Genomic DNA, 13,635 nt, shown 5'->3' on the forward strand with positions numbered 1-13,635 from the left:
ACATCAGCTATGACATTCTGGCAATGTGACACCTTCCTCAAGGCATGACCAAGCATGTAGGTACCACAGTGTTGAAGACCTCAGCGGCTGATAAAAGCCAAGGACACGTCCACATTTCTCCTGGTTGAGGTTACTTTGGAATGGTGGGGTTTGTCCAATCATCTCTCTGGTTGGTTGTCATCTAGGACTCAAGGTGGCTCCATAGTGTGGTGGATGTGGCGACACGTGGCACCAGTGCATGCTCCAAGACCTGACTTCCAGTGCTGAGTGGGCTGAGTTGACTTCTCAATGAATGTCTAAATTTCCTGAAATGTTACACCACACACTAAATCCCTCCCCAAATGATCATTGGACCAACAGATAATCAACTTTCAAACATTCTCATTCCAACAAAACTCATCTGAGGTTGTTTTCTGTACAAAGTACAAAAACTAATCAATTATCAATTTACAAAAAGAAAATAAAAGTCCCTTGGTTGTTGTTTGTGTACTGCTCAGCACATTTCAACATGGTCAATAGTAAAATGGTGACAAATTTCACTGTTTACGAGCATGAGACTGACAGATGGATTTGGACGGCATCTCATGTTTTACGGATGTTCTACTGGACTGTTGTGGTGAAGAAAGAGCTGAGCCAGAAGGTGAGACTCAATTTAGTCACTGATTCTCACCTACGGCCATTGAGCTTTGGGTAATGACCAAAAGAACAAGGTCACACACAAAAGCAACAGAAATGACATTCCTTTGTTGGATCTCTGGGTTTACACTCTGGGACAGGGTGAGAAGCTCGAATATCTGGGAGGGACTCTGAGTAGAGCCACTGCTTCTTCACATCCAAAAAAGCCACCTGAGAAGGTTGGGAACCCTCATTGTCAACCCTAGGGAGGTCTCCCAGGTACACACAGTAGTGTTCAGAATAATAGTAGTGCTATGTGACTAAAAAGATTAATCCAGGTTTTGAGTATATTTCTTATTGTTACATGGGAAACAAGGTACCAGTAGATTCAGTAGATTCTCATAAATCCAACAAGACCAAGCATTCATGATTTGCACACTCTTAAGGCTATGAAATTGGGCTATGAGTAAAAAAAAAAGTAGAAAAGGGGTGTTCACAATAATAGTAGTGCGGCATTCAGTTAGTGAGTTTGTCAATTTTGTGGAACAAACAGGTGTGAATCAGGTGTCCCCTATGTAAGGATGAAGCCAGCACCTGTTGAACATGCTTTTCTCTTTGAAAGCCTGAGGAAAATGGGACGTTCAAGACATTGTTCAGAAGAACAGTGTAGTTTGATTAAAAAGTTGATTGGAGAGCGGAAACGTATACGCAGGTGCAAAAAATGATAGGCTGTTCATCTACAATGATCTCCAATGCTTTAAATTGGACAAAAAACCAGAGACACGTGGAAGAAAATGGAAAACAACCATCAAAATGGATAGAAGAATAACCAGAATGGCAAAGGCTCACCCATTGATCAGCTCCAGGATGATCAAAGACAGTCTGGAGTTACCTGTAAGTGCTGTAACAGTTAGAAGACGCCTGTGTGAAGCTAATTTATTTGCAAGAATCCCCCGCAAAGTCCCTCTGTTAAATAAAAGACGTGCAGAAGAGGTTACAATTTGCCAAAGAACACATCAACTGGCCTAAAGAGAAATGGAGGAATATTTTGTGGACTGATGAGAGTAAAATTGTTCTTTTTGGGTCCAAGGGCCGCAGACAGTTTGTGAGACGACCCCCAAACTCTGAATTCAAGCCACAGTTCACAGTGAAGATAGTGAAGCATGGTGGTGTAAGCATCATGATATGGGCATTTTTCTCCTACTATGGTGTTGGGCCTATATATCGCATACCAGGTATCATGGATCAGTTTGGATATGTCAAAATACTTGAAGAGGTCATGTTGCCTTATGCTGAAGAGGACATGCCCTTGAAATGGGTGTTTCAACAAGACAATGGCCCCAAGCACACTAGTAATCAAGCAAAATCTTGGTTCCAAACCAACAAAATTAATGCCTAGCAGATGTGAAGAAATCATGAAAAACTGTGGTTATACAACTAAATACTAGTTTAGTGATTCACAGAATTGATAAAAACGCAGTTTGAACATAATAGTTTTGAGTTTGTAGCGTCAACAGCAGATGCTACTATTATTGTGAACACCCCCTTTTCTACTTTTTTTTACTAATAGCCCAATTTCATAGCCTTAAGAGTGTGCATATCATGAATGCTTGGTCTTGTTGGATTTGTGAGAATCTACTGAATCTACTGGTACCTTGTTTCCCATGTAACAATAAGAAATATACTCAAAACCTGGATTAATCTTTTTAGTCACATAGTACTACTATTATTCTGAACACTACTGTACATCCAACTGGAAGGAGGCCCCGGCAAAGACCCAGGACACGCTGGAGGGATCATATCTTCCAGCTGGCTTGGGAACACCTTGATCCCCTGGGAAGAGTTACAGGACTTACAGGATATGGAAGTATGGACGGATTTGTTTGTTCTGCTGCCACCGTGACCTGGACCGGGATAAGCAGCAAAAAATGAATGAATGAAAATGAATATGTGCAAGCCTGAGATATTTAACGGTTTTACTTTACTTTTTAACCTTTTAAAGCACATTTTACATTTGTAAATGTATGCTGTGGCACCGACAGGAAGGTGTATGCGATTTCACAGCTGCACCAAAACACGTGAGAACAGAGAAATACATGCACGCGATGAAATCTCAAAATGTCCCATCTCTGTCACTGAGGATTGTTTTTGTGTAAAATGTAACCACTTCCAAGTGGAAGAAGGGGCTGAAAACCAACTGGATCATTTTGTTCCTCAGTATAATTAAACTCTGAACATGGACACATTTCTACAACAGCTGGTTTTGAAGCATTTGAACAGAAAAGTGTGCACGAGCACCGCTCAGCTCTTCAGGCAGCAGCCTGTGTGTTTGTTAGTAGAAATCATTCTAGGCCACCTGTTAGGTTCTATGATGCAGGAGTTTAATGTGGCATCCTGAACATGATCACACATATCCAAAAACAATTTCACTTAACTTTTCCTCAAAAAAACAAACCAGAGCTTTCGATTCAAATTAAAGTGACATTATGCTTGAAACACAAATTTGTCACACTTCATTGCACCGGAGTGGCGGCTCAGAGGTCACATGACCGGCATGTGCAGCGACTGGTTTCAGCATGCTCTGCTCCTCTTACATGGACGGCGTAATCTGAGATACCTTCTGCTAAATGTGGGCAAGCAAGTCGAGACAGACTGGTCCTGAATGTCCTTAAATCATTTTGTGATTATTACTACAGAGACACAAAGACATCCTCAGTGAGGACATGTCTGCCAGATGAGCTGCACTTACACCTCTCAGAAAATTATATATATAATGATTTTTTTTTTAATTGGGAAACTTTTGTGATTCTGACAGATATTTGCAGGAATGAGCCGTGACCTTTGCGTGACCTGAGGTTACTTCCCGTGGAGCATGTGAAAGCGGTGACTGCACACATTCTAACCACACCATGGCACATGCTGGACACCAAGTCAGTTTAATCTGCACAGAACACAGTTCTGAAGGGAGTGAAGCGAGAATAAACTGAATGGATGTCCAGCTCTCACAGCCGAGCCACTGCAATTGTGCTTTTAATTTTTTTTTATTATTATTATTGTTATTTTTAATAATAACAGTCACTGATTTTGTCCATAAACATCTGTTCATCTCTCAGGCACAAACAACCAATCAATCAAATCACCACCACTAGAACATATCTGGAACCATCAGAAGAATTAGCATGTTGGCTTTTGATTACAAAAAGCTTGATGGGACAGACAGAAAGGAGAAGAAAAACCCAAAATGAGGTGTGAATGGATGGCGATGTTTTGATGTTTAGACAAACAGATCAGCACAAATTAAAAACCAGGTTTAAATCTTGTGCAGTTCTCATTTTAGGCAGTCAGCTAATTCTATTATTAATAAAAAAACAAAACAAACATACTTGTTCAAAACTCATGTTAACTTTGGTATAAGGTTTTGACTGACAGCCACTGTGGTGTGAAACACTGTCACTGCTTCTCGTGTCGTCTCAATCCAGTTTATAAAGTCAGACGTGGAGGCTGCACAACTTACTCAAAGATGCAAGAATAAAAATGTTGTACAACTAGAAGGGCACTCAGTGAAGCACATTTCTCCACACAATTGTGAATAAACTCCATCAGTGCTTAAAAGCACAAAGGGAAATATGCCATTAAAAATGGGAATGCTGTGTATGATATTAATGTCCAATATTGCGATGTTAAAGGACAAACGGAACAGGATGTGAGTGGACCCCTGCCTGGTCACTTGGACCTCCAGCTACCTCACTGACAGGCTGCAGCATGTCAGGCTGAGAGACACCATGTCTGACACTGTGATTAGCAGCACCGGAGCACCCCAGGGCACAGTGCTGGTCCCTCTCTTCACCCTGTACACCTCTGACTTCTGCCACAACTCTGAGCTGTGTCACATCCAGAAGTTTGCAGATGTCACAGCTATTGTTGGATGCATCAAGGATGACAGAGAGGAGGAGTACAGGAGCCTAGTGAAGGACTTTGCTGCTTGGTGCCACACAAACCATATACAGCTCAACACCTCAAAGACAAAGGAGCTGGTCATCAACTTTGGGAAGTCCACACCAAGACCATGTCTAGTTCGGATCAAGGGAGTTGAGGTGGAGGCTGTGGATTCCTACAAGTACTTTGGGTTGGTGGCTGGATAACAAATTGGACTGGACAACCCACACCAACCACCTGTGCAGGAAGGGACAGAGCAGACTGTAATTCCTGAGGAGGCTACGGTCATTTAATATCTGCAGGAAACTCCTGTGGATGTTCTACCAGTCTGTGGTAGAACCCAGGGTCCTCTTTTACACGGTGGTGGTAGTGGGGGAGGGGGCTGGGGGCAGCACATCCAGGCTAGACAAACTGAGCAGGCGGACTGGCTCTGTGGTTGGCATGAAGCTGGACTCTCTGACTGTGGCAGAGAAGAGAACACTGGACAAACTGCTGGACATTATGGACAATGGCAGTCACCTGCACACCGTCATCAGCAACCAGAGGAACCTGTGCAGTGCAGGACCAACAGACTGAAAAACTCCTTTGTCCCTCAGGCCATCAGACTGTACAACTCCTTACTCGAGGGGAGGAGTAATAGGAGGACAGAGCACAGGAAGGAGAGGAACAGTAGTAGCCACTAAGCCAGTAGTGGGCAGTATTGCTGGTATTTATATTTGTATATTTGTTTGTTTACATTTTGCACATTGTTTTTTACTTTCAGTTTTGATATTCCGTGTGCTTCTTACCCTGTGTGATTCTATAGAATGCTGCTGGAACCTCAATTTCCCTGAGGACATCTTCCCAAGGGATCGACAAAGTTCTGTTTCATCTAATGTAATCTAACCTAACTAGCAGCCACTCCACTATGTGCAGGGAAGCAACCACTAATTCCTGTTCGTTTTTCTCCAGTCATCCCGCCATGTTGCAATATCCAAGAGGTGGAGTAATCATGTTGATTTTGGACTACTGTATCAACATGGAGGTGCAACATGGCAGCGCCCGTGAACGGGCCCACTCCCATGTAGCTACGAAGGGCTCATTCTGAGTTTATGATTCTTTGTTGCAGGTAACTAATGAACAGATGGTCATGAATGCGATATTCTATTTCTGCTAATTAACACCCCTAAAACATGCACACTGTTGCTTTAATGTAACCCTATTGACAAGTGTTACCCAATTAAAAAAACAAGCCACAAACATAAAAAACACGGAGGAATTCTTATGAAATCTTTGATGACAGAGAAAAATATTGTAATTGTATAAATACACACATTGTTAATTATAAAATGAGCTGTTAAATATCTAATACCAACATAGCAGCTCATATTTGTATATTACCCCATATGTAACAACATTATTATTATTATTAGTCTTATCTACTTCCTCTGTAATAATCCGATTAAACTCTGATTAATGTAGAATTTGCATTTCACTGCTGGAAGAAAACAGCACAAGATTTCAAAACCGCAACTTCAGGAGCTGTGATTTGCGTCACTTATTGACACCTATGAGTGAAGCAAGGAGGCGGGGCTCTGGCAGAGCTCGCTAACACAGCTTCACTACCAAAGACTCCAATACCTTGCAGTGGGTGGAGCTTATTGGGATGCCCACATTTGATGCAACAAGCACTGTTAGCGCACTCATTACTTCAATGCAAAATCCGCTGTGAAGACAGATGGGTAGAGAGGAGAGAGACAAAGATGGAGAGGGTGAGGTAAACAAAGCGGAAAACAGGTGGGTCAGGTGGAGGAGGCTGTTGACGGTCAAGCGCAGTCGGGTGGAGGACCTACACACCAAACCATGCGGGTGCTGAGAGGGCAAAACAAGGGAAAAGACTTGTTGGAAATGAAACAGAAAACAATAGAACGGTGCAGGCTGGAGCTCGAGGGTCTGCCCCGTCTCCCTGTCTGGATCTGATGCTCCTGAAAAGGACAGAAGAGAAGAGCTGCACACTGCCGCCTGGGATCATCTGCTTGTCAAGGTCGTTGATTGTCTTTTTTTTTAAAAGAGTAGCACTCATCATGATTGTCAGATGGTTTTGCGGTGCACTCAGTTTAATCAAGACATGCTGGAAAGCCCTAAAAACTTGAGTAAGATTCAAATTGGACACTAATCCCACTATGTTCTGGATTCCAAAGAACCCAGGAGGCAGTGTGGGCTCGCTCTCCTCTAGAGATGCCTGGAATGGTTTTCGAGAGGCCAAATGGACGGCCACTCTTTCATACCTTGCAGTGTGTGGTACTGACAGGGATTCCGATATTGGAAGCCAACACGACTGTGAGTGCAGAAGCCAGTTCAATAGTGAATCCACTGCAGAGGAGGGTGGGGGGGGAGCAAAGAAACAACCTTTACTTTAATGTCTGGAACGAGCTGCTGACGCCCCGGTGCATCCACATTCACCACACTCATGTTAACACTCTGCTTTACACATAACACACACAAAAACAACAAAAAATGTAACCATTACTGTCACTGTGCTTTAAAAAAAGTTTTAAAAATGGCAAAAAGTGTTTTCTATACTGGATGATGTCATTATAAACACTGCTGTACTACTATACAGAAAAAGTTGACTGTTGACTGTGATCTGATACACATACCAGACCACTCGATGGCAGTAAACCACTAAACTTTGCACTGCTAAACCACCAATACTTGAACAGACGAGATGTTGATTAGAGAGTTGGGACTGCTGCCATGAAGGTTCTCAAACACCAAACTATATATATATATATAGAGAGAGAGAGAGAGAGAGAGAGAGAGAGAGAGAGAGAGAGAGAGAGTGAGTGAATATGAATATAACAAGTTACACTGAAAAAACAACATTTGAACCAACTTAAAAAAATGTTACAATTTGTAAAAACATGAATGAATTAAGTTGTTTGAACCTAAGTTTGAAAGTTAAATAAACTCTAACTTATAAACTTAAGTTCAAACAACTTAATTCATTCAGGTTTTTACAAATTGAAACACTTTTTTAAGTTGGTTCAAGCATTATCTTTTTTCAGTGTAATCATACTGCTGTCTGGTTTGCACTATCAATAACTGATATTCCACTGACTTAATAGGTATCTGTGCTTAATACTGTATTCATAATCAATAATACTGCAGTAAAAATATCTCACATGAAGCACCAGTATCTCTTCCCTAAACAATAGTTTAGGGAAGAGATACTGGTGAAGCATACTGGATACTGGAGCATCACACTAAACAATAGTGTGATGCTCAGTTTGTGCATAGTTTATCAAACATTCTCCTCAGTTTTTATCCTCATTAGTGAATTTCTTTTGCAGGTGGCCATGGGTCTACAGGAATGGATTGCAGTTCTGATATGTTACCATTACTGTTACATGTTACAACATACTGTTACAATATACATGTTACCAATCACTAAGGGCCCTTGGGCAAGGTTCTTAATCCCCTATTGCTCCTGGTGTGTAGTGGGCGCCATGTATGGCAGCACCCTGACATCGGGGTGAATGTGAGGCATAATTGTAAAGCGTTTTGAGCGTCTGATGCAGATGGAAAAGCGCTATATAAATGCAGTCCATTTACCATTCTGATTAGTTGTTATATTGGACATTGACAGTTTGACCTGATAGTACCAGTAAAGAAACAATACAGAGTATCAGCAAAAATTAAAACAGGGCAACAAGTACATGTGATATTAATGTGGTACCTCAATGGAGACCATGTGGACACTGACAACACAGATGTTTCACAGCTAATGGAAGCATGAAGCCAAATGCAGGACACACACTCAGCTGGACACAGGAAGGTGTGAAGAGGAGAGACTGAAACAATGCAGATTGGTGATGAGGGACAGGTGGGGGGGTGAGAGAAGAATATGATCGAGGTGGAGTGAGGTGACAAACTGACAGGAAATGAGAGCAAGAGAGCATGTGATGCAGTGATCAGACAGCTGACCGAGCAGGCAGCCGAGTGGAGACAATTGGGAATACCGAGGAGACGGGAAGTGGAGAAGTGAGCGATAATAGGGAAGTACTGATGGGCACAGGTGAAAACAGAGCAGCAGGGAACAAAACCCAAGACCCGGGTTGAACTGGGCGGTGAGACAAACTGTACAGACAAACCTGCAGGGACGGGCGCGGAGTGGGTGGAAAAGAGTGGAGCGAGGACGAAACAAACAAGGTGTGGTGAGCAAACTGACACAAGCTGGGATGGTGAGCAGATGACTGACAAATGTGCAGACTGGGAAGCTGTAGAGAAACGAACCACACCCACCAGGGGGAGGCATGATCACCAGCGTGATAACAAAGGTGGAGAACAAACAAAGAGCACAAAAGACATAGACGAAAACAGAAATGAATTTAAATATCCCAAAGGCACAACAACAACCATGGGAAGATAGTAATGACACCATAAAATGCCAACTCTTATATCTAAAAAGAAATAAACATGTTGCCCAAACTAAACTGTATCAAAAATAATGTAAGATTATTATTTCTTTTCAGATGAATAAAAATCTAATTCCAAGGATAATGATAATGAATAATGAACATGATGTTCTTGTAAAACAAAGGGACAGTTCACCCAGATTATTCTGTTTGAAAGGTAAATGATGGTGTCATATTATGTTATTTTGTTTAGCTTTTAAAACTTATTACCACTCTTACTGTAACTTATTTCATTTAAAGAGGTTTTCATGATTTTTGAGCATATTTTCTTGATAATTTCTAACAAATCAAGCATAATAGTTTGCATAGTAAATATAGTGTTTTTCCATCTGCTGGAGATGATCAAAGTGGTTTACAATGATGCCTCACATTCACCCACTGTCACACACACACACACACACACACACACACACACACACACACACACACACACACACACACACACACACACACACACAGAAGTCAGGGTGCTCAACTGCACACCAGGAGCAACTTGGATATTACTGGTTGGGGTGAAGACCAGTGGATCCTTGGTTGATATTCCTGTCAAAAAAATCATTAACTGCCATTGGTCAAGGTTGTTAATCCGCATGTTGCTATCAGTGTGCAGTTGAGCACCTTGCATGGCAGCACCCTGACAATGGTGTGTGAGTGTGTGTATGAATGGGTGAATGTGAGGCATCATTGTAAAATGCTTTGAGCTTCTGATTCAGATAGAAAAGGCCCATAAAAATGCAGTCCATTCACCAAGAACAAGCTTGCCCAAGGGGCCTTAGTGATTTTACTGTCTGAATCGAACTGAGGATCCCCTGTTGTCAAACCCACAGCTATATCAGTCTGGACCATCACCTCTCAGTACTCCACACAAAGGATGTGAGACAAGGATGACAACGGTTCAAGCTGCGCTTACAGCATACAGGACAACAGGGAGGCCCTGTGGTCCTGAAGCAGACTCGGTCCAATTGTGCCTCTAAATGGTACTGGTGTGTGACTAGCCGCTGTGAAGAAAGCAGATGTGTCACTCATTGGACACCTGCTCTGTGGGTGGGCCATAACATTTCTCAATGTGACAGGAGTGGCAGGGTACAAGGTGTGTGTATCTGTGAAAACAAGTCATGTTATGTCATGTCAGCCTGTGTCTTCACCAACGTCAGAATAATTGTGTAACAAGAAGCATGTCAGACAACATTCAATCAGCACAGGGAGTGACACGGTTAAACTGGAAACACTGGGTAGGTTTGATCTGCAGCAAACCGGCTGAAAGCCAGAAGATGAAAACTGACTCTGTGTATGTTAGTTTAACATGTGTTATACAGTGAGTAATCACAGCACTTCACTTTTTCCACATTTTGTTATGTTACAGCTCTATTTGTTCGGAATTGTGTGTAGACCTATGAGACAGGATTGTCTCAAGGCACAAATCTGGGAAAGGGTACAGAAACATTTCTGCTGCTTTGAAGGTCCCAATGAGCACAGTGGCCTCCATCATCCATAAATGGAAGAAGTTTAGATCCACCAGGACTCTTTCTAGAGCTGACCGCCCGTCTAAACTGAGCGATCGGGAGAGAAGGGCCTTAGGTGACCAAGAACCTGATGACCACTCTGTCAGAGCTTCAACATTCCTCTGTGGAAAGAGGAGAACCTTCCAGAAGGACAACCATCTCTGCAGCAATCCATCAATCAGGCCTGTATGGCAGAGTGGCCAGATGGAAGCCACTCCTTAGTAAAAGACAGATGGCAGCCCTCTTGGAGTTTGCCAAAAGGCACCTGAAGGACTCTCAGACCATGAGAAACAAAATTCTCTGGACTGATGAGACAAAGATTGAACTCTTTTGCCTGAATGCCAGGCGGCATGTTTGGAGGAAACCAGGCACCATCCCTACACTGAAGCATGGTGGTGGCAGCATCATACTGTGGGGATGTTTTTCAGTTGCAGGAACTGGGAGACTAGTCAGGATTGAGGGTAAGATGAATGCAGGAATGTACAGAGACATCCTGGATGAAAACCGACTCCAGAGCGCTCTTGACCTCACACTGGGACGACAGTTCATCTTTAGGCAGGACAATGACCCTAAGCACACAGCCAAGATATCGAAGGAGTGACTTCAGGAAAACTCTGTGAATGTCCTCGAGTGACCCAGCCAGAGCCCAGACCTGAATCTGATTGAACATCTTTGGAGAGATCTGAAAATGTCTGTGCACTGACGCTCCCCATCCAACCTGATGGAGCTTGAGCGCTGCTACAAAGAGGAATAGGCAAAACTGCCCAAAGATGGGTGCACCAAGCTTCTGGCATCATATTCAAGACTTGAGGCTGCAACTGACACCTGTACGGCTGATCACCTCATTCTATACACTTGTATGGCTGATCACCGCATTCTATACACCTATATATTACACCTGTACAATAATCATGCCGTTTCATCAGCATATTGATATGCCACACCTGGCAGGGGAACAAATTATCTTGGCAAAGGTGAAAAGAGTTCTCCCAACTCTCTTTGCATCACTCATTGCTAATTTACTAAGTCAGCTGTGTAGCCATTGAGGAACTAGGAAACACTGTACTTAACTAATCAGCTGTGGTTGTGGAAAACATGCAGGGCAGGTGACCTCCAGCAGCGGGGTTGGAGACTCCTGATCTAAAGTATGCATAGTTAATAATACTTATAATACAAATATAAATGAAGAGATTACGAAAACTGGAAAAGATTTTCATTTGAGTGTTGGAAACTGGATTGACTGAGTTAGATAATGAACATAAAAACAGAAAATGTGCAAGACAAGACAATGCAATAGCAGGTTGATGAAGGCCTCTACCTAAACTACAGACACACAAGGACTCCCAAACACCTTCCTGTCTTTGCACTTCCTTCTGTCAAAGTGATTGCTCCCAAACAAAGTCCTATGTTAGACTGAGGCACAGAAACAGACACTTGAGGCATGAACAGTGAAGCAGAGCAAATTTGTTATTGGGTTCACACAAAAGAGGGAATCAGTGATGGAGAGGGGGAGCTTAAGAAGGCACAGGGGTGAGGAAGAGAGAACAAACATGAGTGAGCAAAAACAAGAGGAAAACTAGAGCACCGTGCCCATAGAGCGCAAACCTCCACCATATAATTATAATTCCACCTTTTTCATTTTATTTTTTACCTTGGAAAAAATTTTCAAGGTCAAAGTCCTGTTAGAAGTGGCCTTTCATAAGTTAAATTAGATGTGATCAAATGTCAAGAGCATGTATTTAGTTCATGCACTTGAATCAAATTTTTTTTGTGTGTGTGGTGTTTTTTTTCCAACTTTTTCAGTGTTTGAATTCTTTTTCAGATAATTTTCACAGAACATTGGTTATCTCTGCTATACACAATCTGTCATTGCTTTTTCCCCACTTGGTTTCCGACTCATAACTGGAAGACAGACAAACAGGCATAAAATTGCAACCTCCATCCAATTTTGGTGGAGTAAATGGTCTGCATTTACAGTAGTGTTCAGAATAATAGTAGTGCTATGTGACTAAAAAGATTAATCCAGGTTTTGAGTATATTTCTTATTGTTACATTGGGACATGTTTGATTACAATGTGGTGTAAAATATACATTAAAGGATTTTAAATGTTGAATTTAAATGGGCACAAAAAATCTTTAATCTGGATCAGATCTAGATCAACCTTTGTCAGCAAATAAAGGATACCATCCTACATAACACTCTCAAATATGAAAGAAATTTGATATTTTTTGACAGAGTGATGAATTTTTAGAAAACATTTTCAATGTTAAAGAATAGGTATTTTTACTATTTTCCATTTTTCCTGACTTTGACCTTTGACCTTGAAAATTGATTCAGTTCTTGCCTATCAGGATATGAATCCTCTGTAAAAATTTCATAATGATACTGTATATGAAAAAATATGGTCTTCGTTGGTGGAGGTAACAAATCAAACAAATGGAGTGAGTGTGAAAGTTGGTTTAAGAAACCAGAAATGGTTTGTAATGAGACCTATGAAAAGACAAATGTTGCAGTCAGAAGAGGAAACTAGGAAATTAAGTAGAAAAGGAAGAACTGGGAGCCAAGAAAGACCAACGTAAACTCTCAAATAAACACTTTTCACAAGTAACATCAGATACATATTTGCGGGTATTTTTCTTCTTTTTATGCAAAGACATCTGTGAAATTCCCTGTACTGGTTAACAGTGTAGGCCTCAGACAGCAAAAACATAGATGACTGGGTGACTGAGTGAATGAGTTAGAAACACCACAATGGGGACAAACTCTACTGCATTTGGTGAACTTTGACGTACCAGATCGATCAAAAGAACAACTCTGTTTTGCCAATATAATATCCCATAGATGTGTCTGCCACCTGCTGCCCAGCTAACAGGCCAGCAACCAAGTGGAGGAATGTAACGCCTACTGCATGAATTCTAGATTGTTGACAAATTCTAGATGAAATTCACAACAGAATGGGGAAATAAAATTGAAATTAAACAATAGCTAGGAATGCGGCTGGGGATGGTACCTACAGCTTTCATCTGGACTGCAAATTAGTGACAGCTAACTTGAAACACTGCTCGAGAATGTTTCAAAACTTGCTTTAAAATTGTTCCAGTGGCTACAATATGACTGATATTGA

At 41.7% G+C, this 13,635-nt stretch overlaps 1 protein-coding gene across 3 annotated transcripts in view; it reads right to left on the reverse strand.

The window, feature by feature from the left end:
• The window catches only part of slc20a2 (solute carrier family 20 member 2), a 156,115-nt gene that overhangs the window by 1,200 nt on the left and 141,280 nt on the right, over positions 1–13,635 (reverse strand). For 2 of the 3 annotated variants that reach the window (XM_034170767.1, XM_034170768.1), the window contains exon 10: positions 6,819–6,903. In XM_034170767.1, coding sequence (XP_034026658.1) covers positions 6,819–6,903 — 85 coding nt within the window. Of the gene's footprint in view, positions 1–6,171; positions 6,257–6,818; positions 6,904–13,635 lie in introns of all 3 variants that reach the window. The other variant, XM_034170770.1, reaches the window with a different exon arrangement.

Source organism: Thalassophryne amazonica, chromosome 5 (assembly GCF_902500255.1).
Source record: "Thalassophryne amazonica chromosome 5, fThaAma1.1, whole genome shotgun sequence".
Classification (NCBI taxonomy): Eukaryota; Metazoa; Chordata; class Actinopteri; order Batrachoidiformes; family Batrachoididae; genus Thalassophryne; species Thalassophryne amazonica.